Source organism: Elgaria multicarinata, chromosome 8 (genome assembly GCF_023053635.1).
Source record: "Elgaria multicarinata webbii isolate HBS135686 ecotype San Diego chromosome 8, rElgMul1.1.pri, whole genome shotgun sequence".
In the NCBI taxonomy this organism is placed as follows: Eukaryota; Metazoa; Chordata; class Lepidosauria; order Squamata; family Anguidae; genus Elgaria; species Elgaria multicarinata.
The window spans coordinates 93,899,294-93,927,112 of NC_086178.1; the positions used below are offsets into that span (position 1 = coordinate 93,899,294).

Sequence of the window (27,819 nt, forward strand, 5' to 3'; positions counted from 1 at the left end):
GCCGGCGCCGCTGGCCTGGCTCAGCAGCCCAGAGAGGCCGTGACCAAGGCGATGCCCGAAGCTCCTCGTCCCCGGCTGGAGAGAGCGCTCCCTCGGAGGGGCTGAGAGGAGGCCTCGAGCCAGGCAGGACAGCAGTAGCAGGCAGCCCCCCTCCCCCCCCTGCGCTGAGCCCCGCCTCTGAGCCTAGCTGGGCGGAGGCAGAGACCGCCCGACAGCATGCGCTGGAGACACTAGGCACGGGCTGAATCCAGCCGCTTCTTCCTCGTCTCCTTCGTCCGGCGCTTCCGAGAAAGCCCGCTTGGCTCCCCATGGCCACCGAAGCGGCGGCGGGGCCCAGCGCCCGGCTGCCCTCGTCACCTGCGCGGACGGACTTCTACTGGCTCCGCTCTTTAGCAGCGGGAGGTAAATATGGAACAGTTCTTTATTTCGTGAAGAGCCGAGCCGGAGGATCTTGTCGGCTAGGCACAGTTACGTAGGCAGGGGGGCTACCTGGCTGCCTTTCTGTGACCAGCACACTAGGGCGGGACAGGCGCCCCTAATGATGTCCGTGGTTTGCGGCACCAGGCCCTGTCCTCCCAGCTGAGGTGAAGGTGAAACAGAGGCTTTTTCAGACTGGGCCTTCCTTGCGCCGGCCCCCTCAGTGATAGCGTTCCCATTATGCGCTCGGCTTTGAATGTTTTGCGTATACATGCAGAGGAAATCTTGATTTCATTTAAACAATTACGGCTTTCAAACACGTGTTCGTTGTTCAGCTGAGAACCGAAGTATGGCCTGTTCTGCTTTGCCCTCGACTCTCTGCTAATATGATCAGGAAGTGCTTGAAATTAATGAGGCATTTGGTGGGTCTACTCCCTCTCTCCCTAGTATTAAGCAAACTATTAGAGCACTCGTGTAAATAATTCTTGAAGGATAGTACCTGTTTCCTAAGAGTTCTAAGCTCATACCTATACCCTATATTAGGATTTGGCAGAAGGAAGATCTGGATGTACTGGAAGTTCTCTAGGTAGATGGCAAAGATTTCTGACTTCTAGTTGCTTAACATTAGCAGCAGCAACCCCCCCCCCCCCCCACAATAAATTATACTACTGAAATGAGGAGAGCTTGCTGTAATCAGGGGTGGATTTAAGGTTATGGAAGGACTGTGAGCTGTGTTCAGCTCTGGTACTCAAAACAATTTCTTGGCCAGAGTTATTTAATTCTAAGTGTATTTTCCTTGCACCTGCCTCTGGTTGGTGGATATCAGTGTTCTAGAAAAAACAAAGGTGATCCCCAAAGCCTGAAGGTTGCTATTCTTTGCTCTGTGTAAGTAAGAGATGAATTTACGACTGGCAACACTCTTAAACCAAAGTGTTTCCAGACCTTTATAACTGCTATTGATTTGTGGCTATAATTACTCTGATAAACAGTAGGGTACAGACAACAGCACCTTTCTCATAATTTTGAAAGATTTGATGCAAAGTTGTTGGTGAGTCCATGTGGAAAGAAAATGCAAATATTTAAATGGTAGGTGTAAAATCTTAAGGAAATAATTAAGAGTGCAATATTGCATCCTAAACAGTTTACTAAATTTTAGATAATCTGCAGTACCTAATTTTGGCTGTGAAGTTGGGAGATATACTTTTAATGCTATTTTTGGACTACTGGCATTGTAGTGGTTAAGAGTTAATATATTGGTATGACTACTGCCTGGGAATTGTTTGTTATGACAGAAGAAGATCCTATATTTATGGGATCTTTACCATAATTTTGACTGACCTACCAAACTACTTTACGTTGATGATCTGGAAAGGCCTGAATTGGTGAGCCAAAAAAGTATTGAGGTTGGAAACCGTGATTCAGCAAAGATTTTCGATTCTTATGGTATATTAGAGATAGTCATATACTGTCTGGTGGCTGAATTGCAGGCCCAGATTCCAGAATAGCCCACTTGTAATACAGGCGGTTGGACTCCAACAAGAATATTTCTTGTTAGGTTTTCACACTTTGGGGAAAGATGAGGAATTCCCAAAATTTCTTATGAAGCAATTGCTGGAAATTGTAGAAGACATGCTATCTATCAAGATCAGTATATATAGCTGATTCATCATACCTATAAATTTTTTCAGAAGAAAGTGAACAGGACACAGAATCCTGAGTCATTCATAGTGCGTTGTGAAACACAAAACTTCAACACAAAACTTAAGTTCCTGATGCTTTGCCCGCAGAATAAATTATTTAGTATTGGTCCTTTATGTTAAATGTTCCTTTTTTTCAGTCCAAGTACCTGTAATCATAATGTTGGCACAAATGCCCATTATCAGTTATTTTGTAAGACAACATCTCATTTAGTAATGGAATATAGGTGGGTTCTCCAGAGCTCTATAATCCTTATAACAATCCTGTAAGGCAGGCCTCTGTTACCTTGTTTTACAAATCATAGAATAGGAGAGTTGGAAAAGGCCTATAAGGCCATGAAGTCCAACTCTGTGCTCAGTGCAGGAATCCACATTAAAGCATACCTGAAAGATGGCTATCCAGCTGCCTCTTGAAGGCCTCTAGTGTGGGAGAGTCCACGGCCTGCTTCCATTGTCATACTGCTCTTAACAATCAGGAAGTTTTTCCTGATGTCCAGCCAGAATCTGGCTTCCTGTAACTTAAGCCTGTTTTGAACATCTGGGATGTTCAAAAAGAGATCCTGGCCCTCCTATGTGTTACAAACTTTGAAGTATTTGAAGAGTGCTATCATGTCTCCCCTCAGTCTTCTCTTCTCCCAGTTCTTTCAGTCTCTCCTCATAGGACTTTGTTTCCAGACCCCCTGATCATCCTCATTTCCCTCTTCTGAACCCCCTCGAGCTTATCTGCATCCTTCTTGAAGTGTGGTGCCAAGAATTTGACACAGCACTCAAGAGGAGGCCTAACCAGTGCCGAATAGAGGGGAACCTCACGTGATTTGTAAGTTATAGTTCTATTAATGCAGCCCAAAATAGCATTTGCTTTTTTTGCAGCCACATCTCACTGTTGGCTCATATTCAGCTCATGATCTACAACAATTCCAAGATCCTTCTTGCTTGTAGTATGGCTGAGCCAAGTATCCCCCATCTTGTAACTGCGCATTTGGTTTCTTTTTCCTATGTGTAGAACTTTGCATTTATCCCTATTAAATTTCATTCTGTTGTTTTCAGTTCAGCGCTCCAGCCTATCAAGATCACTTTGAAGTTTGTTTCTGTTAGCTAGCCCACCCAATTTTGTGTCATCTACAAATTTGATAAGCATTCCCTTGCCTCCTTTTCCAAGTCATTAATAAAAATGTTGAAGAGCATTGGACCCAGGACTGAGCCCTGCAGTACCCCTCTCATTACCACCAGTTTGAGAAGGCACCATTGATAAGAGTAATGACTTTCCATAGGACACGTAATAAGTTCTTTGTTGAGGTATAGGATTAAGAAATGACCAGGGGAAAAACAGTCTTGCCTTTTACCAACAGCTAGATTTGCAGAAATCAACGCTGAGGTTTTTCATGGTATAGTAACCTTGATTGTCTACAGATCAAGCTGATGTTCTTTTTGATATTGTATTGGTTTTATATGCTCTTTTAATAAATTTTTATGTATTTGATTTATATTGTATTGTTGTGCTAATGTTGTTCCCTGCCTTGATCCAAAGGGAGAGGTGGGTAAGAAATAATTATATGATGATGACAATGATGATGTTAAAGGCACAGGAGCAAGAGTTGGTCAAAAGGTTGGCGACCCTATTGAGGGTGGGACTTGAATAAGGAACTTCCTGGGTTGTTTACACTCTCACATCTTTGTATATCTTCATACAATCAGGCTCTCAAAACTGATTTAGAAAACTGTTTGAGATTGACAGTTTCACACCTTGGCAGAAATTTCTATACTACTTCAAAGATTTCCTCTTGAATTCAAGCGTTTTCTTAGTGTGCTTTTCAATTTTTCAGAGATTGACCTAGTTCATAGGCTCATGGAGAGTTAAACAAGCTTGTTTAATCCTCTGGCCTGCGATTTGCCTAATTACCTGCTTGGGCCTTGTCCCTGAACTTTGGCGGCATGGTGGGGGGAATTGTATAACCCTTGATGATTGTGCAAACCAGAGTAATAATAGGCCTACTTTGCCAGTAAAGATCATAACCACTGAGCTAGGAGAGTCATGCTTACCAGGTATGTGCTAAACCTTGAAAAGATAAAAGTTTTAAAAATAACTCTTGCTGAATGTTTGACATGGCTATGTGATTTGGCAGCTAGTAAAGTGTTCATTTTCGTTTGTTTGGAAGGTGTTGCAGGATGTTGTGCCAAAACAACCATTGCACCATTGGATCGAGTAAAGATTTTGTTGCAAGCTCATAATCATCATTACAAACATCTAGGTAAGGCAATTTCTTTATATCTTTGTGGGATCTAATACAATTTGTATTATTGGTAATGGAAGTATACTTAATTTTAAAGTTTCTTCTGCAACAGTTAGCATCAAATACTGTCCTTTTTAAATTGGAGATGTGGCAGAAGTAGAGAGGAGTGTGATTATAGATGTGGTTTCCCATGACATCATCTCAGTGTGATGCTCTGGTGCATCTCAGTAACCCTGTTCAGACGGCATGCTAAACCATGGTGGTTAAGCATTTTGAGTTAAACGTTATGGCTTAGCATGTCGTGTGAACCATTCCTAACCATGGTGGCTACATAACCATGGTTTAAACATGCTCACTAACCATCTGCTATCCACTCGCAAGTCATGCCTATATAACACCCGTTTAAATGTTAATAGCGTTGTTAAGTCCTCAGTCCATTGCATTATGGGAGGTGAACATTTGTCCTTCCAACATGATAGTATAACTCTTAGCTGTCATAAGAGCTCTGAAAATCCATTTGTGCTGACCATGTGTTAACTTCCAAGAAGTTAGGAGGACATGCACATTGTTCCATATTAAAGATTGTTTCAGTACAAAGTTTATCCTTATTATGACCTCTTCCCAAAAGGGGGCAACTACAGGGCATTGCGAAAACATATGAATTAAAAAAGCATTAGGTGCATTAAAGAAGCATTAGGTGCATTACATCTCCAACAGTTATGCAAGTTAGAAATTTATTAAAAATGTGTTGTGGAGTCCAATAAACCCAGAACAAGATTTTTTGCTGAATAAGTCGCAGCCTAGTGTGATGTTCTGGTAGCCCCAGCTCTCTATTAACTAACAGTGCAATCCTATTCCCATCTGCTCAGAAGTATCCAAGTCCCACTAACTTTGATGAGGCTTACTCCCAGGTAAGTGGGTATAGTACTGTAGCCTAAGTCAACAAACTGGGAGCTTGGCTTGGGAATTAACACACTGTTCCTGGAACAATTCCCTGCCCCCTAACCACGGTTAAACAGTTTGTTAGCACCAAGGTCAAGCCTCTTACCTCTCTGCCTCCCTTCAATTTTTGCCCAGGATTTTGCATCCTTCAGTGAAAAAAATTAAATTACCTTTTGCAGCCTCTACATTCATCACCCACTCTACTGCTCATCTTCATACTCCTCTAATTCCCTATATCCTTTATTCTTTCCTCCCCTATCTCTTGATCAGATGGTCACTCTCATCACATGTCACTTTGACCCTATTCCCTCTGGTGTTTTAGTTACTATTTCACTCAACTACTATCCCCACTTTTCATCATATCGATTTATTCTTCTCTTCAGGCACCTCCCTCCCCCTCACCATATTCAAACATGCCACTATCTTCCCCCATTCTAAAAAAACCAAAAACTCCAACTCATCCTTTATGGATCCAGGCTGGAAAAAAGGGAACTGACTAGGCCATGAGCAGCAGAGGTTTCCTGGTGCCTCTGCCACCCACTGCCACAAACAAGCTCCAACCTTTCCCTCTGACTCTAGAAGGGAAGTCCAGTATAGGACATGAGGCAATGGCATTTAGAACACTTCTGCCACCCACTGTTGGAACAAACTCCAGCCTTTTCTTCTGGGGAAGGCTGGAGCTGTCTGTTTGGCAGTGAGCAGCAGGGATGGTCAAAGTGCCTTGTTTGTGTAGTGCCAAAGCAAGCCCCAAATAACTTCTCCAGCTCCAAGTTTGGTGCTAGAGGCAAAGTGAGGTTGTTCACACATTTGTGCTGAGCTTCTGAGTCTCTCTGATGCCCAGAATAACTGAGGTGAACTCACATACTCTCCTTTCCAACTTCACTGGATCTTGGGGATGGAACAGGATTTTGCTGATTTTGCTGACCTCATGTACTACGGTGTGATGTTGGGGTAACCTAGTCCTAAGCATGTCTACTTGCAAATCCATCCTGCTGAATTTGGTGCATAAAGCCTCATTGTACATAATGCAACTTGTTTCTGAGTAGACATGCCTAGGATTGCACTGAAAAGGAGAGGCAGAGCTGTAGCTACTCCAAATTCTGACTTCCATTTGCATATCCCAGGAGGCTGTACTCTTGAACCAGTGTATGAGGCTGTTTTGGGATGGATGAAGGTAAACAAGCTGAAACTTAATCCAGATAAGATGGAGGTACTGTGGGTTGGAAAACCAACTACTTCGGACGGAGGTTTACAACTGGTCTTAGATGGGGTTGCACACTTCCCCTAAAAGACCAAGTATGGAGTTTGGGGGGGAGTCCTGGACTCTGAGCTAACTGGGGAAGCCCAAGTGGCTGTGATGTCCAGGAGTGCATTCGACCAGTTTAGGCTGGTATGCCAGCTGTGGCCCTATCTGGAGAGGACGGATTTGGCCTCAGTAGTCCAGCCTAGACCACTATAATGTGCTGTAGGTGGGCAACCTTTGAAGATGGTTTGGAAGATTCAACTGGTACAGAATGTGGTCACCCGAGTATTGGTGACGATTTGAGCACGTAATACCTATACTGCGCCAGCTGCACTGGTTACATGTTTGTTTCTGAGCCCAATTCAAAGTGCTGGTTTTGACCTTTAAAGTCCTAAACAGTTTGGAACTAGGTTACTTGGACCACCTTCACCCATATAAACCTGCCCACACTTTAACATCAGAAAGAGGCCCTTCTCATTATGTGGGTGTCCACATGGAAGAGGGCCTTCTCTGCAGTGGCCCCAAACCTCTGGAACAAACTTCCATCAGCGGTCTGCCATGCACCTTCCTTGCAGGCATTTAAGAAGGCCTTAAAAACATTTTATTTTACCTTGGTTTTTGCATGAAGAATATTATTATTGCTGTTATTTTTATTATTGCTGCTATTGTTGTTCCTTTTGGTTTTATTGTTGGTGTTATTGTTTTAATTGCTGTTTTATTGCTTTTAATATTTTATGTATTTTATTGTTGTAAGTCACCTTGTGATGGCTTTTGCCCTGAAAGGTGGCCAAGAAATATTTTTTTAAAAATAAATAAAATAAATGAATTGGCTACCAAGCTCAGCTAAATATCTAAACCACTTTGTTTAGTGCAAAACAATGAAACAATTCATGAGTTTGTTGTATGTGAGGAAGTCTCTAATCCAGTGTATTTCATATGATTTCATTCTCCTTCCTAGCATTTAATCTTTCGCAATATAGTACAACCTAATAAAAATCAAAGCTTCAGTGTTTACCAATTAATTGGTTAGATCAATTTAGAAAATCTTTTGATTAATTAAAAAGAAGCTGCCGGGTAGATTTTTTTAAAACCCCATTTTTAAAATACAGATTATAATCATCCTTTGAAGAGGCATTCCCTCCCGTTAGAGAATGGGGAATGCGTCTAAGATGATGCCTGCTGTAGCACATGCATGCACCAACTAAAAACAAAGGGTTGAATTCAAACTTAGTCTTACTTGGAATAGTAGAGTAAAAAATAAGCCAAAGGCAAGGGCGGAACCAAGGAATCTTCTGCAATAATATTATTAGTAAAAGGTTTATTAAAGTGCCAGGTGCCTACGCATTTCGAACACGGTTGCGTTCTTCCTCAGGGCTTTATCTAAAATACAAAGAAATCTTTTGTATCATAATATTTACAATTGGAGGCATTTTCCAAGTAACCATGCAGTAAAAATATATAATATCTAGATAGAAAAACTTTAAAACAATATGTATAACGAGACATACAAATTTGATGTAATATATCATTATTCAGCCAATTGGAGTATCTATGCAAAGTATAACAATCAGGAACGAATCATCTATGTTAAAATAATCAACAACAGTATTTACTTACAACGTTAGTGCTGTTGTCTGGAATAGACCTGTTGAAATCAGTGGGATTTAAGTATATCATGTTTCACTTAAGTCCCATTGATTTGAATGGATCTTCTCTAAGTTTGGATCCAGCACAAAGTATTTTCTGTAGGAAGAGCACTTTTTGTCACGCACATTTATGTAGATTTAATTGATTGATTACAGTTTCTTTCATTGGGTGACAGACATATCAAAAAAATGCATTTCACCTACTAAATAATAATAATAATAATAATAATAATAATTTATTTATTTCTTACCCGCCTCTCCCTTTGGATCGAGGCGGGGAACAACATTAGAACAGGAATCAATACATCTTAAAAATTCATGATTTAACATTGATCTGGATAGGCCTGCCGGAAAAGGCTAGTCTTTAAAGCTGCCTTAAAATCACACAGAGAGTTAATTTCATGACTCTCCTCTGGCAGGCCATTCCACAATCTGGGGGCGACAGAAGAAAAGGTCCTCTGGGAAACTGATGTCAGCCTAGTTTAAGCTGACTGAAGTAAGTTCACCCCAGAGGACCTGAGTGTGCGGGGCGGACTATATGGGAGAAGGCGATCCCGCAGGTAACCTGGACCCAAACCATTTAGGGCTTTAAAGGTAATGACCAACACTTTGTACTTTGCCTGGAAACTAATTGGCAGCCAGTGGAGTGATTTTAATGTTGGGGTAATATGCTCAGCCCTAGATGTACCGGTGACCAACCTGGCTGCCATATTTTGAACTAGTTGAAGTTTCCGAACTAGATACAATGGTAGCCCTATGTAGAGCGCATTGCAGAAGTCAAGCCTTGAGGTTACCAGCGCGTGCACTACTGTCTTTAGGTCTTCTGTCTCTAAGAAGAGGCGCAACTGGGGTATCAGCCGAAGCTGATAGTAGGCACTCCTGGTCATCGCATCCATCTGGGCTGTCATTTGGAGCGACGGATCCAGGAGCACCCCCAAACTGCGAACACAGTCTTTCAGGGGGAGTGTAGCCCCATCCAAAACTGGCTGACACACCTCCAAACCTAGGTCAGAGCCCTTGACAGCAAGCACCTCTGTTTTGTCCGGATTCAGCTTCAGTTTGTTTTTCCTCATCCAGCCCATTACTGCCTCCAAGCATTCATTCAGAGGAGACACACTATCCTTAGCTGACGCTGTTATTGAAGGCATAGAGAAATATATTTGGGTGTCATCAGCATACTGATAGCACCCCGCCCCATGCCTCTGGATGATCTCTCCCAGCGGTTTCATGTAGATGTTAAACAGCATTGGGGATAGGATGGCACCTTGTAATAAAGTAATCATATTCAATGTTATTCAGATTAAAGTATATGTACTGTGTGTGGTGTACTTTTGCAGAATGAATGACTAACTTTTATTTAATTCTGGCAAACTGTCTTGGACTTACAAACATACCTACTGTATATCCCTCTGAACAAAAGTTTTACAAAGTAGGTGAGGCAGGGTAAACATCAGCACAGGCTGTTTGAACAAAGTTCTTGTTAGCTGTTTGTAACTCCCCTTTTCCTCTTCAACTGTGTGCTTTTCATCTCCCAGGTCTCCCTTTTTCCTTTCCCCTTCTGTTCTGAGTTTGAAACCTGACTTTTCCTTTTCCCTCCTTCTCTTCCAGTTATCGTTTTGGATGATCTTGTGTATACATTTTAATTTAGTCTCTGAATTGTCTGTAAGGAATATATCTTCACTCCTTAGTTCTTTCAGTCTTTCTGTTCCTATCATTTCCCCTGCCCTTCTCCCTGGGCATGATGTTGATAATATAAGCATCTATTGGATCCCTCAGCTATCACTTTTTCGTTGTCCAATCACTTTCTACTTCATTTTATCCTTCTTTGCTCTCTATCTTTCCTGGTTTGTTAAGACATCAACTCTGCTCACACTCTTCCTTCCATGTTGTCATCAGTGTTCAGTCTTGCTCTTTTTGTTCATCATCCTCTACAATAACTTCGGTTATTTCTTCATTGTCTTAGCTCCTGTTCTTGTGCTTCTGAGTGTACATGGCCAACTCTCATGACCTTTCTGGTCTTACTCATTCAGATTTGTTTCTTTTCTTTATTTTCTCTATGTTTGTTCATTCTCACTTTCTTTCTCCTTTGTAGCCTCTTTTTAAACTTTTTAAATTCGCTTTTCTACCCATCCTTCTTCCTGCACACTCTCACTTTCTCAGGCCAACAGCCAGTCCTTTGTGAATAAATTTTCTCCTTCCTCTTCTATATCTAGTCATATACTCTTGCTCAATTTTCCTTCTCTTCTTTCTAAACAGCTACTTACATCCTTGAAAATGTTTTAACAGACTGTTTTCAGCTAGAGTAGAGGTAATTTCTACATGTGGAGTGAATGGCTCTGTGGTGAATATAAGAATAGAATTCAGGAAATAAGATTTTATTCCTAAATTCAGTGCAGGTTTTGGCTCGATTCAGATCAAAAGCCAAAAAACGGGAAAAACCTACAGCATATGTTGAAATACTCAGCGTCTTTTCTTGGCGTTAGCAAAGCATTGGAGACCGTGGATACGACATAGAAGTAATATCTTGCGTTATTAAATTACCCTGAGGAAGGACCCTTAGGGTCCGAAACGCATCGGATTTTGGTTTATAATAAACTACATCCTTAGTTCCACCCCTTTGCCTCTGGCTTTTTTGGCATCTCAATTCAGATCAAACCATGGACTCCAAACCATGGCTAGATTTATACCAAGCAGGATATAACCCTATGAAAGCAGTATATGTATGGAATGTGTCATGGGCCCCAACAGTTGCCAATGCACTTCCAATACCGCTATAAAGCAGTAGTGTAGATCCTGCCCACGGCTTGCCCCCAAAACTGGTTTGGGCTTCGAAACATACAGACAGTGGTGTAGAACTGCTTGTCTGCTTTCATTTTCCACCTCCTTCATTCTCCATTCTATAGGTATAGTTGCTTCTGGCCGTGGAGCAGTAACTGTAACTGTGGCTTGTTAATTTGGACATAATGTCAAATTATAGTTAGCACAAATGATAGATTACAGACTCACTTTAAATCATAGGTTCTGATTGTAGATTAGGAACCATAACACAAAACTATAATTAAGGATCTTTATTTTAAAAAAGATTTAGATGTTGGTTCAGCTTCCTTAAATATGGTTTGTTTCGGTGTGATGTCTATATTAAGCCTTTTTGTTTGCTGCTGAAAAAACTGCTTTGTCCTAATCCTGGGAACATATTAATTGAAACCGGAATTTGCTGAAGTAAGAAAATACCTGTTGGATCACGACATTTTAAATAATAGTGTTAAAAGATTCTTCAGATGTTTGCATATATTATTTGGAGTTTTGACCCGACTTGATTTCTGAAAACTACTCACATTTCCTGTTTCTCTTGTATAATTTTTCATATGTCTAGGCAGCAGTACAAACCAGGAAACTATTGCAAAATGACACATTGGCAGAAGAATAGGAAAGTATTGAAGTAACTTTAACATCCTTTGAGGATGTGATTGTGATTTCCTCTGCTATAATCTTAGTGAGGCTCATCAGTATAAATGATTGAATTTCTTCTAGCACTTACATCTTAAGCATTGACATAGGTGCACTTGACTTGAAGATTATAAGTTATTATAACAGTTGCATATCCAAATTTAAAAAGTGTACGTCATCACGGTGTGTGATATATTGGGCAGACACATTGTTTAGTACTCGTAATCTTAAGTGCTCATTTATTTGTGCAAGATGTCTTGGGATTGGACTATATGCGTCATGTTGTAAATTGTATTCCATGTGTTAACATTCCATTTTCTTTTGAGTCCCACCCCCGCTCAAAGCTGGAGTGCTCCCTAGGGATTTTGTTGTAATCTGAGAGAATGGCAGTGACATTTAGCATTAAAACACCATTTCTGTTAGCTGAGTTCTTTCAGATTTGGTGGCATTCTTCCCTTGCATATGAGCAAAGTAGTAGATCTTTACATGTCTAAATGTGTGAGTCAGTAATACTTGAGGCAAATATTGTAATACCTAAATGTGTGATTTGTGTTTCTGACAGGTGTGATTTCTACGTTGTGTGCTGTACCAAAAAAGGAGGGTTACCTAGGATACTATAAAGGAAATGGTGCAATGATGATTAGAATTTTTCCGTATGGTGCAATTCAGTTTACTGCATTTGGCCAATATAAAAAGGTAATGCGATTTATGTTTCTCCTCCTGCATTCTCACACACAGTGGTTTAAAACTTATAAAGTGACTGTGTTATTTTGTTGTGAAAGGGGCTTTAAAAATTCCACGTTTAATCTAAATACTTGTAAGTAAATATTTTCTGAGGACCCTAGACAGACCATCAAGAATTTTACCTTTGCAATCCAATTTAAAAACAAAAACATAGCAGTGCAACAGTAAATATTGGCCAGATGAGGGTAAGTAAACAATCTACAGACAAAATATTGTTTATGGATGCTTTATCTATGAAAGTGGCCAATGGGATTACCTGTGCTAGATATGATCATGTTCTGTCTTTAAAAGAACATGTTCATCATGGCAGCCTGATCTGAACGTGAGCCCTTTAGTGCTGTATAGCACAGTGTAGGGAGACTCAGGCAGGTGGCCAAGAAAAGTACCTTTCATTTCTCTTCTTTCTTCTCTCACTCCCACCTCTCAACCCTGAACAAAGCTACAAAGCTCCTATTTTGAGCTTGCTAGAGCCATAAGCACTCCTATGCTGGGATGCACCACAACACTTTGTCAGTCCTCATTTATATAAATCAAATATTATTTGCACAAAGCTTGCTTCTTTACTGCTTTACAATGCCATCAAGTTATCTCTACCCACATTAGATCTCTCAGCTGAAGTGAGCATTTCTATACATATATTAAACAATAAGCAGTGATAGTTGACATCTTTGTTGTGGTGGATTTTTTAAAATCTTTGCTAAAGGCATATTATATGAGAAATACCCTATTTCTTCGATTCTAAGACACACTTTCCCCCATATAAACATCTCTAAAAATGGGGTGCATCTTAGAATAGTGGGTATGTCTTAGGTTTTTTTTTTCTGTTGGTGGTACTGAAATTAGTGTGCGTCTTACAATCGATGGCGTCTTACAATCGAAGAAATACAGTAGATCAATGAAAGCATTGCAATACAAAACTATGTGTGGCAACACTTGAAGATGCTTTAAATGTTTCAACTGGAGATTTTGATCTTTGCTAAAGGCGTATTATATTCTTGTCTCAGGGACTCCTTCTCCTAAATGATTCCTCAGGTCTCCTCAGATACATGAGGCCATTCTTCATGTCTCAACCTTTATAGAGGTAGATCAATTCCATAGATCAATGATTTTTTTTAAAAAAAAATCAGGGAAACTTGGGAATTACTTCTAAGAGTGAACCTGAGATGGGTCCACTGAGAAACAAGAGGAAGGTATTCACATGCAGGGTTGCGTGGATAGGGAAGCCTGAAGTTTGCAAAAGTAGAAAAAGTCTTTAAAACAAAACCTCCCAAACCAGTGCAATATGGATTAAGGATGCTCAGTGGCCACAGAATGTTTGTGTGAGTTGGAGAAGAAAAATGGAAAACGAGTAGAGGTTGGGGGAACAGAACACCCTGCTTGAGTTCGTTACAATGTAGTATCTGGAGGCAGGCATAGCTGCTGGCTGTCCAGAACCCTGAACAGAAGCACTTCTGCTAGGAGGTGAAGATACACTGCAGCATTTTGTTGCAGGTCTATGTGTGTGTTCTGATTTTAACTGGTATTCTGCTGTGTGGCAGTGTTAATATGTATTTATAGACTCTCTGCAGGCCTAAATAGTGCCAATTGAAAGTTGTTTTTTCTAATTTTAATCTGCTTTGTGTGCTTCTGTGAAACATATATTGTTAAAAGGCTGTTAGATTTATTTATCTATTTTAAAAAATGAAAAACAGATTTATTATATTCAGTTAAGTTAAGGGGAAGATGAATTATCAGTTGTCAAAATTCTTTTAGTACCTACAGATGAGAAATCCATTACAAAATTGTGGGGGGGGGTCTGTGATGTGACTTATTAGAAAGAGATGTTTTAAAAGATTTAAAACCTAAAGGAGAAGTAATTAATTAAATGGATCCATAGGAACAGGTTCCAGTATCTCAATGGAATTATATTTGTACACAAGGATAGGATAAATTCCTGGAGGCAAAGGCTATCAATGGCTACTAGCCCTGATGGTTGTGTGCTATCTCCAGTATTCGAGGCAGTAAGCCTGTGTGCACCAGTTGCTGGGGAACACGGGTGGGAGGGTGCTGTTGCACCATGTCCTGTTTGTTCATCCCTGGCCGGTGGCTGTTTGGTCACTGTGTGAACAGAGTGCTGGATGAGACGGACCCTTGGTCTGATCCAGCAGGACACTTCTTATGTTCTTACTCAGTCAAAATCAATATAGCAATGAAGGAAGACTATAGGTTCTATATCAGTGGCATAGAATAAGGCATAGAATATTTTAGGTAGAATAAGCAGAATATATGGCAAAACCACTGAAAAGTTTTGGAGATTCCAAAGGAGAAAGTTCAGACTTTTCCAGTATTTGGTGTCCCATAGATATCTTAATAGTAATGTCTCTTGTAGGACATTGCAAAACAAGCAATGGATACATCATAGGATGTGATTTTTCAGTGGCTTCACAAGGTAAGTTATTAGGTTAAGGCCATTAAGGCTGCAGTCCTATACATACTTACCTGGAAGTAAGTCCCATCGAACTCATGGAACTTACTTTTTGAGTAGATACATATAGGATTGCACTGTAAAGAAAATTATTGTAGAGAGCTTGACAGCAAACTAGTATTTAGGAAAGAATTGTAGAGGATTGGGGAAGACCCCAATGATGTTAATAGGTTTTCTTCAAACATTCATGGCGAAAAATTTCTCCTACAGAAAAATGGCAACTGTTTATCTATTTCCGAAATAAAATTTGATGGCAGTATGGTCAGATAGCAAGTACTGGCATTGCTATAAAAAACCAAACTATTATTAATACATTTAAAACATTTATTACAGTAGACTTATGCAATACAAAGTGTGGTCAGGGAGGAGTGAAGAGACAAATCATCCTAAGCTTGCTGGCATACGTTGGCCAGTGCCTTCTTTTGTAGATTGCCCAGATACAAGAGGGCAGGGCTCCTGCAGTTTTATCTGTTGTGATAAATTTCACCAGGGGCTGCATGCATACAAATGACACCTGCTGAAATTCCCTTTCAATGCAACTGTTAAAAATACAGGAGCCTTGTCCTCCTTTTCATATGGTCACCTTAGCCAGTGCAGAAGTAGGAGGATGTATGGTTTTGTTGGGTTTTTCAGTCTAGCAGTTATGTTTTTATTTTAAATCTCCCATAGAAAGGAATGGGGGTGCATAGAAATAGGTATTTCAGCCGCAGGGTGGATTTCAGAGGTCGTATGCACATCTGTTTCTTCGAAAGCTTGTTGAGATGCATGCTCAGCTTGTTGAATATAATACTATTATAGCAGTGTTACTAGTTCTTAAAATGTAATCCATGTAATCCGTGTAAATGTAATTATTGCACTTTAAACTGCTTGTATTGAATTATAGAATGAAGTTCACTTAAAGTATGCAAAGGAATATTTTTATACCGAAAATTTTGTATTTTTGTAGATGGTAAAGAAGAAGCTTGGTATTTCTGGGCATATTCATCGGTTACTGGCTGGATCTATGGCAGGTATTTCATACTTGTGTATACTTTTTTAAAAAATCCTTTGCTTGCCATTTATATTTTGCTTTGTTAAATCAGCCCAGACTAAAGGTCTTTGTTTTATCAATAAATGGTAATAAAATAGATGGTGTCTAGCAGCATCCAAAACGTTTGCATAATTGGAAGTAGCTATAAAAGCTTTTGAACAAGCAAGATGAGGCTGGGGGACTCTCCCACTCTTTTCCCCACTGGCTATAGGAAGTGGGAACAGCAGCTCAGAAGTAAGAAACGATTTTCATCAGTGGCCACCTACATGCCTTCTAGGAAGCTCACAAGACAGCGATGCACAGCAGATTCTTGGAAAGCTTGGAAATAACTAGAGGTGTGCTACACCTGAAATGTAGATTGCATTTTTGGTTATCATAGCTAATTTTCATTGGTAGACCTAATTTACAAAACAAATAGGAGGAGGAAATGAGAGGATGAAAAAAAAATGGACAGAGAATTCACTGCAGGGGAATACCAAGGTAGCAGTAGCATTTTTCCTGGCATAATGTGCTGGTAAGATATATCTAGTGCAAATGGAGAGTTAATATACGAGAGAGGAAATGAGCATGTGAATCTTCACGTTGTAGGTAATGGTGCAAAGGTGTTATGGGCATGGAATGTAAAATGGAAGGGAGAATGCAAATACATTTAAATTTGTAAGCAGCTCTAATCCTGAAGGTGATATACAGTATAATTTGGGCATTAAAATCACTGACAAATCTTGGAAAAGGCTTTCCTAGTATTGCCAGACTAAAGTCATCCTCTTAGCACCAGGAAAAAAGAAACAGACATGAGGGTAATGTCAGGAAAATACTATGAAAAGTCTTTTGTAATGCGGTTATTTGAGATGGCAAAGTTAAACACTATGGTGGAAATTTTCAACTTTGGATTTCCTGAGTCTTGTGTAATTCAAATCTCAGCCGTAACACTTCATTGGGGAATAATTGCTTTACATTTTCCTTTAAGGAAAAAACAAATTGACTAAAGCAGAGGGAAAAAGCATGATTTAAACTATTTAAAATACAAGGGGCCTTCGTCCCCTCCCCACTCCCACCACCAGTCCCATATGAAGGTATTTTAAGAACAAAGGGATTTAAGCTTTCCAAATGCAAAACTAAAAAGAAGTGCCAAACATGTTTCTTCAACATCATTATGCTAGTTTTTTTCCTGAAAAGAAATAGTTTTGGAATAAGCATGAGAAACATTCTGTTTTAAAAAAAGAATGTCATCCCCTGCTTGTAATTGATTTCAAGAAAGCAGGCTTAGTTTTCTAACCAGCGTATCTATGAATTATGTGATCCTGCAAGGTTCTGCACAATGTTATGCCTATGAGAAGTCCCTCTGAATTTAGTGTTACCTCCAGAACCATTATCTATGTTCCCAAATCTTTGGAGAATTGATTTGTAGGTATGGAAGTATACATCCTGCAGATGCGAATTCAAGGTTGCATTTTAAAAAACTCAGTAGGTGATTTTTTTTAAAAGGTATAACTGCAGTAATTTGTACGTATCCTCTTGACATGGTGAGAGCACGTCTAGCATTCCAAGTAAAAGGGGACCACGAGCACACTGGAATTATTCATACATTCAAGACCATTTATGCAAAGGTAACTGGTTTTTCTTCTTGTTATGTGTTGCTGTTTTCTATTAATATTTTGGAGATGGAAAGTGATTATGGTATCTGGCAGGAGAAATAGATTAGTATGCTCATCAACTTGCCTAAGTTTTTGATGCTAAGAAATTAAGAAAAACAAATTAAGGATCTTGAAGCATTTGGTCTGCGACATTCTCCCATTCCGTGCTCCTATTTTGATTTGTTGTTTGCAATCAGCTTAAAGAGAGGACAGCAGTAGAGTCAAAAAAAATTTGAAGCAGTTCTTTATTTTTTTCAAAATTATACTGTTATTTATGAAGATTTTACAGCAGTTTAGGAAATAAAACATCTAATAAAAACAGAGCAATTGGAAAAAACAATGTCAGCAAATAGCAAAATGAGCATAATGAACTGAACAAGAGCAAGGCAATAGCAAAAATCTGCTTCTGAGCAGGTCCTGCTCGTTGTGGAGCCCAATCTAAGACCAAATTAGACGTGCATGCGCTTAATGAACATGTGCTGCCCAGTTTGGCTATTAAGCGAGGGTGGGGAGGATCAATCTTTAATTTCAAAATGTTCATGTGGGAGAGGGGAGTGACCTCCAACCCAACCCTACATTATCGTGCCACACTAGGTGTTTTGAGATGCTTTCTGGTATCAGAGCTGGGCAGGGATAAATCATCTGATAACACCTAGGTTGGGTTTTGCACCCCTCTCATGTGCTCACTTTGACATTAAAAGTGGACACGCATGCTCATTGTGTGCATTAATCACATGCACATTTAGTTTGGTCACTAGCTTCTACATAAGATGGAACCTGGAGCAGGACATCCTCAGAAGCTCTTAAAGTTAGGTTAGGGCTTATACTAGGGAAAAGGTTCCTTGCGGTAATTGGGACGCAAACCATTTAATTGTCAACCTTGAGGCATCTAGGAAACCTTGCACACACTTTGGGATCCAAAGGTGTCTCATGTTCCTTTTTAGAAATTAGGTCTCTGTGTATCTCACAGAAAATTCAGTGTGAGTAGTGTGTATGTTTTTACAGCCCTTACTTCATTCTTCATAGCAACATTCATGTGATGTAGATCACTGCTGCACTTATTTCAGAGTTGTGGAGCTAAGGATGAGAGGAGATGGTTCAGTTCAGATGTCAGTGAGCTGATCATGGACTGGTGATTGGAAATGGCCTATTTCTATGCATTTCTCTCCCCTCTTCCTCCACGGTTTGTGGTACTTAGTCCCTGATTTTGAGGAAACTGTGGTTCACAGCAACAATAGATTGCCCAATTTGGATGCCACAGCATAAACAAAAAGTCTTGAAAAACATGGAAAGAAGAGAGTAGAATGTTCAAGCTTATGGCCTTATTTTTTGACTGCTAGCAAAACTGCTCCATGATTGTTGAATTGAGCCAGCGATTGTGTTGTAGGATACTCAAATGATAACATGGCTGGCTGAGACTTGTGCTCTGATCACTCTAGTCTGAGTCTAGTGACTGGGTCTGCTTTTGAAAGAATTGGAAAAAGCATATGTTGGTGAAATGCTTAAACTCTGTACAATTAGTATAGACATTCCCCCCTTAAAGGGACGGTGCTATATGCACAATTAACTAGGCATAAGCAGAAAATGCATACCTCTCTCTTCGCTTAAGTTCACCCTTCAACCTTTGCATTTTTTTATCTTTTAGCTGAAGGATAGGTGTTTTGTAAACAACTTTGGCATAGCTGGAGTGCAAAAATATATTGTCAAACAGGATTAATATGGTGTGGGATAAGTATTGCAATTATTAGTTGCCACCTAAATCCTGCAATGACATCAGTTTGTGGTACAAACTAATTGAACAGCCGGACTTGCATTCATCTCTGCAAGTTTGGATCAGAGGGTAGAATTTGCTGGTGAAGACATTAGTATATAATGCCTTAACAAAGGGAAAAGGTGGTTTTCTTCCCTGCTCAAAACATCAGTTTAATTTTGTCTGAACTTTGTACTCAGTGGAATTAAATACTTAACTGTTATTTTTTGTTCTTGTCATGACTGGCTTACTCCAAAAGGAAGGTGGTATTCGAGGATTTTATCGAGGGCTTATGCCAACAATAGTAGGAATGGCTCCTTATGCAGGTGAGTTGAACTTGAATGTGATCCTTTCTGAGTTAAGGTCTTAGTGTTTAATTTTGGTTTGAAAAACGTTCACTTTGCTTCCCTTAAAGTAAATAATCACATATGTTTTCTGCATCAAAGGTTTGCACAGACCCCAGCAGGGAAGAATTGCTGTAGGAAATTGGTTGTGTTATAGTGACTTGTTGGACATCTTATAGTGACTTGTAGGTTGGTTAATTAGCGTTATTCTTTTATTGTCTTTCCTAGCCTCCTTGCTAGATTTTGTAGGGCATGTCTCCCAAAGTAGGCAGATTTATAATTATATAATTATAATGCTCTTTTTCTGCTACTGTCCTTTTGTTGCCAACTGTGTGAAAGAAAGCACAAAATATAGTAAGAGCTAGTAATGTAAGTTGTAAACAACTATTACAAAAAATGAAATAGTTAAATTGATTGAAAATATGCATAACCGCAGGGACTCATTTGAATTTTGAACAGTGCTTTTGGCACCTAGCCCTCTGTTTTCTAGTATTTATATTCATTTTTTGTGCTCATCTATCTGCACTCATCTATTATGCAACTCTAAAATGCTGTATAAGTCATGCTGCCTTTGGTCTTGGTTGCTGGGTTTGATTTTGACATGAAGGGGTTTTAAAATGTGCTTAACTTTTGGCTGGATTGTGCCTATAGTGTTTATGTAGCTTTTTGCTGAGGTAATGTTTGTATTAAAGTTACTTTTTTTTCCTTTCAGGTTTCGCATTTTTTACTTTTGGTACCTTAAAGAGTGTGGGACTTGCCCAAGCACCCACTCTTCTTGGGAAGCCTCGCTTAGATAATCCTGATGTCTTAGTTTTGAAAACTCATGTAAATTTGCTATGTGGTGGCATAGCTGGAGCATTAGCACAGACAATATCGTAAGTTATTCAATTATTTTACTACACCTACTGAAGAATTGTTAAGATTATTTGCACTATGAACTTCCTTTGTTCCAGTACTTTATCTTGGAAATAATGAAATCTAACTATAATTTCAGTCTTCAGTCATTCTTTTGTGGTCTAGGAAGGAAGCTCGTTGCTTAATTTTAAAAATAGCAGTATAATCCCAAGACAGGAAAAAAAGAAACTTTCATACATGTATTAAAAAAAAGGCAGTACGTTACGTCATGGTTTTGCTGACAGCGTAGTCAGTTCTGCAAAGGATTTTGAAGGGTTGTAGCTCTTGAGTTGTTTAGAAGTATTTTCTATTCACTACGAAGACTTACTCTGAAATCCTTTGACCTGAGGTACTGGTTCATTGATAAGGGTGCAGTTCATCAGCAACTGTTTTCTTTGACAATTTAAATAAGGCTTGGAGGGGAGTAAAATTATACTTCTATTCCAAAATTGTAAAATTGTAGTCATAGTGTAACAGATAATGGACTGGGCTATATTGGTCAAACTAAGAACATAAGAGTTCTGCTGGATCAGAGCAAAGGTCTATGTAGCCTAGCATTCAGTGGCCAACCAGATGTTTGTGGAAAAACCACAGTCAGGACATGAGTGCAATAGAAAGAACCATCCCATTTGTGTTTCCCTGGTCAGAGATGGACACAGAGTGCCTGATGCTACCAAATTGAGGAAGCTAAGCTGATGTGGACCTGATCAATAAGCTAGATGGGGGACCACTAAATATATTTCATTATAATCTTTATATATTAGCATAGGATGATATTTATTAATTTAATATTAAAGTACTAGAGTAAGAAAATTAAAATATGTTTCTCTTTGTATAGTAGCATTTTATTTCAACTCAATTAGACTTTAGTAAATTTATCCTGCCTTTAGAAAGCTAAAGGTGGTGTACACGTTTGTCATCACAACAAACTTGCTGAAAGTTTGTGACTGGCCAGGTCACCCAGTGAGGTTCATGGCTGAGTGGGGATTTGAACCTGGGTCAGTCCTAGTTCAACATAGTAACTGCTATACAACACTGGTTCTACAAAATCCTAGGGATTTTAGGCACTGAATTTCAAATATGACTAGAGCTTATTTTTTTTTTAAAAAAAAGACTAACGACAAATGGCTGCAAAGGGAGATTGGTACTTCTGTTTCACACAGCTTGCTGCCCATGATTCCCCCCCGCCCCCGGCTGCTATTAGATTTTCATATATAAGCTATTGAGCAATTGGGAGGTGTGTTACATTTTTTTGCTGTATTAAAATATCTGGGATTTATGAGGAAAAAGCTAAGCACTTTAAAGTTCCACTGATTTCAGTGAGATATAAACATGTGCTTTAATTCTCACATTGAAATCAAAAGGGAAGTATTCAGTGCAACTCTGCTGCTAATGTAAATGATGGTATGCTAGTGTAAGTGCTAGTGCAATGCCAGTAGTGTTTGCTGGTGTGAATGGTTTTCTATCTTATTGGATACTGCTCAAAGAGACTGAAATGCTTACTATTGGCTGGATTGTGTCCTTTTCAGATTTACTCAACCAATGCAAATTGGGTATGGAGCCTTACAGCATTACACAGATGGTGTTAAACTTCAGTTTTTTGTAAATGTATACAAAATAGAATTTGTAGCATGGTATATAACATCTGATTAATGTCTGTATGTTGGAAAACATGCATTTCCTGAAAACATCTAAGCATTGATATTTGATCTTCTAAAAGAACCCTAATGTAATGAGGCTCATGATTCTGAAGTGGAATAAAACACATGATATTACATGCAGAAAGTTGTAGGCACAATCTCTAGCATCTTCATTTAAAAAAAGAAGAGAAATCTTGGGCTACATGGGCTGGGAAAGGCATTTGCCTGAGTCTTGGGAGTGCTGCTGCCAACCAAAAGGGACAATTTTGGGGTAAGTGGATTAATGATAAGTATAAGGCAGCTTCATATATTCCATGCATTCCTTACATTAACGTCTTTTAATAACTGCTTCATTGTTCAAGTACTTGTAGTGCTATGTTTATACACACACCCTTTTTTCCTGTCTAGATATCCTCTTGATGTAACTCGTAGACGAATGCAGTTGGGAGCGGTACTTCCAGATTCTGAAAAGTGCCTGTAAGTTTAATCTCTTAAGTTAAATTCAAAACTGTTTTAAAATTTACTCTACTTCATCATACTGACTCTAAAATTTTTAGCATGCTCCTCTTGTTTATCGGTTCAAAGAGATGTATATTACTTATAAAGCTTACACTAGCTGAATACCCAGAGAAGCAACCCTTGCTAATCTTCTGTAGCAGAACATGGAACAAAAGTGGGTAGGGAGTGTCTCAACGGACACTCCATGATCAACAGATAGTGCATTAGGAAGAGGTGATCCTCCATATGAGGTAGGAATGCAATTCCCATCAGTCCTAGCCAGTATAACCAATGTTGTGGGACAAGGGGAGTCGTAGTCCAATAACATGAACCTACCCATACACTACGCTCAACATCTAAGGTTCTCCTCCGAGTACCTGCTCCGAGGGAAGCTCGGAGGATGGCAACAAGGGAGAGGGCCTTCTCAGTGGTGGCCCCCCAATTATGGAATGATCTGCCTGATGAGGCTCACCTGGCGCCAACATTGTTATCTTTTTGGTGCCAGGTCAAGACTTTTCTCTTCTCCCAGGCATTTAACAGCATATGCTGAGTTTTTAACTGACCCAAGAATAGTTGTTTTAAATGGATATTTTTTTATATAGTTTTGGCGGTTTTAAATTTTGCATATCTGTTTTTAATGTTCATTGTTTTTAACTTTTGTAAACCACCCAGAGAGCTTCGGCTATGGGGCAGTATATAAATGTTATAAATAAATAAAATAAGATGAAGTTGTAAGCCTGTTCCGGACTACAGATTTGACTGTTCACCTGACGGACTGCTCTACCATACAACCTGCATATGGAAAACTGACACATCAGGAATCCAAGTTCTAGTCTAGTCTTTTTTTCTGACAGCCAGGTTGCTTTGCCATACAGCCAGGGCTCATATTACTGGTTGGCATGGTCAGGTACCTGCTGACTGCCCCAAGATTCAGAAGAGCCCACAGTCATCCCTGTTGACTTACCATCAGGGGGCCTGCTCTGCATTGCCAGTGCCATTGCTTGCTGTTGCTCAATCAATCCCTCAGCTGCATGTTTACCTAGTAAATGGAAGTCCTCTCAGATAGGAAGGAGCTGAGGTGTGGAATGGAGTAGCACAGGTAAATATGTTGGTGGAGGAGAAGAGAATGATTACTGACAGCAGCAACTGGTGAGGCCCCACAAAAGTCTGTTGCTGGTCTTGTGTACAACTTGCAAATAGAATTGTTATGTGAACGAATCCCCACTTGCAGTCTGGAGTGATACAGTCCAGAAACCGGCTTACTACTTCATCTGCTGTATGCGAGAACTTGGCCATAGATCATAACCTTTTCTTTTTCAAATCCTTAGCAGTTGATTAAACTCTGGATATCAGGCAGCCTTACCATGCAGTAAGAAAAAGCCAAACAACTGATTTTGAGGACTGCAGAATAGAAGGCAGTAGAACTGGCCCATAGACCACAATCTACCACGATAAGAAGTGTTCTTCCTTGGTAGTACTCTGTGCAGTTTCTGCTCATTTCACTGGGGCTTCTGTAGGAGACTTAGGGATGGATTGTGCTCCATAGTCACATATGTGGAGTTTGGGTTTACAATCAAAAGCACCAAATAACTGGGCCTTCTCAGCAGGCTATATATTCTTTTTTTTCTATATGCTGCTTACGAAAGAGGTCTAATGCATAACTATATAAAGTTTTGGAACCTCATTAACTGTTTAGCATCTCTTCTGGATAAGATTTGATCCAATTGCCTAAGTGCTCCACATTTGAAAAAGTTTCCTAACTCTGTGGATACTTGCAGCTGAGGCTTTTGTAGAACTGATTTGCACATAGTGTGCCCGGTGAGTCCCATAGCCATTTTGAATATTCAACCTCTGATCGGGCCTATTGAGGGTTGCTGTGTGATGTCTGAACCTGGACGCTATGACCTTGTTTGCTTGCAACAGCAGTGTTCTGCGGCAAATAGTGTGTTAATTAACCCACAAGTGCACACTGTGTGCAAGCCGCTTCTGGTTTCTAGCAACAAATGCCTTATTTGTAGGTTATTACTGTGTTGTCAGAACCTTTGCACTTTGGTTTGTTTAGCCTATGAATAACCCAAAGTTAACCCATGAACAAACCTTGGTAGTAACTTGATGAACTGTTAGTAGTAGCTAGATTAATTGTGGGTTGTTCAACTCATGATTAACCTATAGTGTCAGGGTTTGGATTCTGCATAGCAACTCCCAATTGACCTGATTGGGGTTGAATATTCAAAAACATGGCCAGCATGCACCATAGGAAATCATGGGTTAATTAACCCATAATTTGGGGCTGTACCCCCGCTTCATTCATGGAATTTTATGTGTCGTCCAGATGGCAATGCCTTCCACTTGTAACCTTCCCATGTTTTCTGTTCATCAGCCTTTTTTCTTTCCAAAAAAATCCCATTGTGGAGGAAAAATTGGAATAACTGCACAGTGTCTTTTGATAGTGCTAGGAGCAATCTTTCTGGAAGCATCCTTCGTGGTAACAGGTTTATGAGGCAGTCAAAACGTCTGTACATTTGTCTTGTTTTTAAAAAGTTCTTAAAAGCAAGCATTTTGAAAAAATGTCATTTTACCTTTTTAAGACTTATTCTATTCTTTTTCTAGTACAATGGTACAGACACTGAAATATGTTTATGGAAACCATGGAATACGAAAAGGATTATACCGGGGTTTATCTCTGAATTACATTCGGTGTATTCCTTCACAGGCTGTTTCTTTCACCACGTATGAATTTATGAAGCAGATTTTGCACCTCAATTAAAGACTCTTCAACATTTAATTGAAAAGCATTTTGCTTATTTTTGTATTGTAAAATTTCCCATGTCAAATGATCACTGTGGAAACACTGGTATTCATAGTGCTTTCTTTAATAAAAGAAGTTATAGTGTGTAAATTGGAGGGTGCTCAATAAGGTTGGGTAAGTAATTTAGTTTGCATATAGTGTGTAAGATCATTGTTGGAAATACAAATAAATTTAGTAAACAAACTTGTTACAAAAAGGAAAACATTTTATATTGGTTCTAAACTATTTACATTTTTGTATCCTATTTAAAGAGTTCACTTGCTTTTTAAAAAGTTGAGTGTCTGCTTTACTAAATTGCAGTTGCAGATGCACTTGGAAAGGCATTCCATTGAACTCAGCTGGACTTGCTTCCATGCAAAAAAGTTTTAGGATTGATGTGTTATTCTGCAGTGCACAAATTAGTTACTTCATTGTTAATTTCTGAAATCCCTTGTATGGGGTAGTCCATTATTTTATTTTCCAATAAGTAGAAAGTAAGCAATGTAACAGTTTGTTTTTTATACAGAACTCCTTGACTGGGATCTAAAGAGGTCATTAGGCTATTACAAGGGGCTTGTGCTAGCCCAATGGAATACTTCACTTTTTTCACTTTTTTCAACAGTTGGGTCCTCATGTCATATTGCAAACTGCTTTTGAAACACCCTGTTGAGGGTTAGCACAGATGTGAAGTGGGAAGCTTTTATAGCTGCTTTTAAGATGGAGGAAGTGGTGAATTTATCCTTGTCATGCAACACCCTTTCCCCCCCAGCTGCTGTTAGCTCCAAGGCTGCAAAAAGAAGAGTACAGCTGCTTTGAATTTCAAAGCAGCCATGTGGAATTAATATTAAGAAAAAACCCAAACATGGGAGTTTATTATCATGGATCTCCCATGTCATTTCTAGTTAATTACTGAGTTTCAAAAACACTTTGTCACGAAGCATGGGTAACTGCTTTTCAAGAAAACTCTAAAGCCTCATTGGATTAATGGAATTAATTTCATAATCCTTGGATACTGTACCTGGTATTTCTACAAAACAGTACAATTCCATACATGTCTACTCAGACATAGGTCTCCTTGAATATAGATTGCAGCCTAAAGAAACTTAATCTTCCTTATTTTATTAAAATCTCAGGAAATATTGAAATATTTGTTATGTGGTATACTCATTAGGAAACTCATTTAAAAAGCATAAAATATGCTTAACATAAATCACTAGATTTATAAGGTTCAGTTGAATTTCTAAAACAGGGCATGAACAAATAAAAATAATTATGGGTCCAACTGCAGAAGGCATTATACCTCTTTGTGCTGTGCATGCATGATGCTACTGAAATTTAAGGTTCTTCTAAAATTCATAGCATCTTGTATATGTAAATTTGGTCTTTGCTTGGGCTTTATTTTGGTCAGATAGAGAGCTTCTAACACAAGACTGCATAACGCATATGGACAAAGGTGCAAAGGTGCCTACTGAAAGATAAGGGAAAGGAAAACCAAAAGGATAATACTACCCTGAGGCAACTGTTAAGCTATTAACCTCAGATTTGCTGCCTTACCTGTTTTCAGTAGCTATGTTTGCACATGCAGCTCATGCAGTATATTTTACTAAACTGAGTGATTTGTGTGTGCCTTCCATTACAACTTCTCTGATACTAGGATGCAACTTTATTAATCCCTTTATCTCTCATAAACCTGAAAAAGAGTACTACCCCAACAATGGGAGCTTGGGCTTCTTCAGTCAAGTTCTGTCCACATTACATGAGGATACTGTACTGCAGTGCGGATGGCCTTGCTGCCCAACATGGGTGTGGCTATGTCTTTTTCCAGTGGATCTGCCCACTTTTGGCAACAATTCTTGCCCATGTTGCCTGCAGTGATGCCTGGAAATTTGGGTAGTTAGAAATGGATCAGCATTGGCAGGCTGATAAGCATGTCAATAAGCATGAACAATACCCCCTCTTTCTCTAGTAGCCCTCCAATTTCAACTTCCTATTCCAAGTAGCATGTTGTTTTTTTAAAAAGTGTTTGACAATCTATACTGGTAAAATTCTGATGCTATCAAACAAATTATAAAACTATGGCAACAATTCTAATAATTTTACTGCAAAGCAATTTATTTATTTATTGTAAATGTTGTATATAGAATATGAAACTGGTAATAGCTGTGTTACCAAAACTAGCAGCTGTAAAATGGCTATTGCTTATGGTCCACAGCTGGGACATATAATTTTAATGTTCTGTAGTTGGATACTTTTTTTTATTAAAGTGTCTTGAATAGCAACATGACTAAATACCAGCAAATATAAATGCATGCATTTGAAATTATATATTTTGTTTTTATGCAGATTTAAGGTGTTTGATGAAATGATATTAAAGTGTCTGCAATTAAACTCTGGCCTTATTCAGAACTTC

At 39.2% G+C, this 27,819-nt stretch overlaps 1 protein-coding gene across 1 annotated transcript; it reads left to right on the plus strand.

The window, feature by feature from the left end:
- SLC25A16 (solute carrier family 25 member 16) lies at positions 1 to 27,819 on the plus strand. The gene is made up of 10 exons (XM_063133037.1): positions 1 to 402; positions 4,271 to 4,363; positions 12,186 to 12,319; positions 15,778 to 15,841; positions 17,347 to 17,468; positions 19,505 to 19,571; positions 20,302 to 20,464; positions 22,532 to 22,600; positions 25,232 to 27,144; positions 27,186 to 27,819. Exons 1-9 carry the CDS (start codon positions 309 to 311, stop codon positions 25,386 to 25,388), a joined length of 963 nt encoding a protein of 320 aa, XP_062989107.1. The 5' UTR covers positions 1 to 308; the 3' UTR covers positions 25,389 to 27,144; positions 27,186 to 27,819.

Excerpts from the sequence above, each read along its gene's own strand:
- SLC25A16 (XM_063133037.1), top strand. The coding sequence starts at position 309 with ATGGCCACCGAAGCGGCGGCGGGGCCCAGCGCCCGGCTGCCCTCGTCA. Across the intron at positions 4,364-12,185 it reads TCATCATTACAAACATCTAG|GTGTGATTTCTACGTTGTGT; the intron begins GTAAGGCAATTT and ends TGTTTCTGACAG. Across the intron at positions 15,842-17,346 it reads ACTGGCTGGATCTATGGCAG|GTATAACTGCAGTAATTTGT; the intron begins GTATTTCATACT and ends TTTTTTTAAAAG.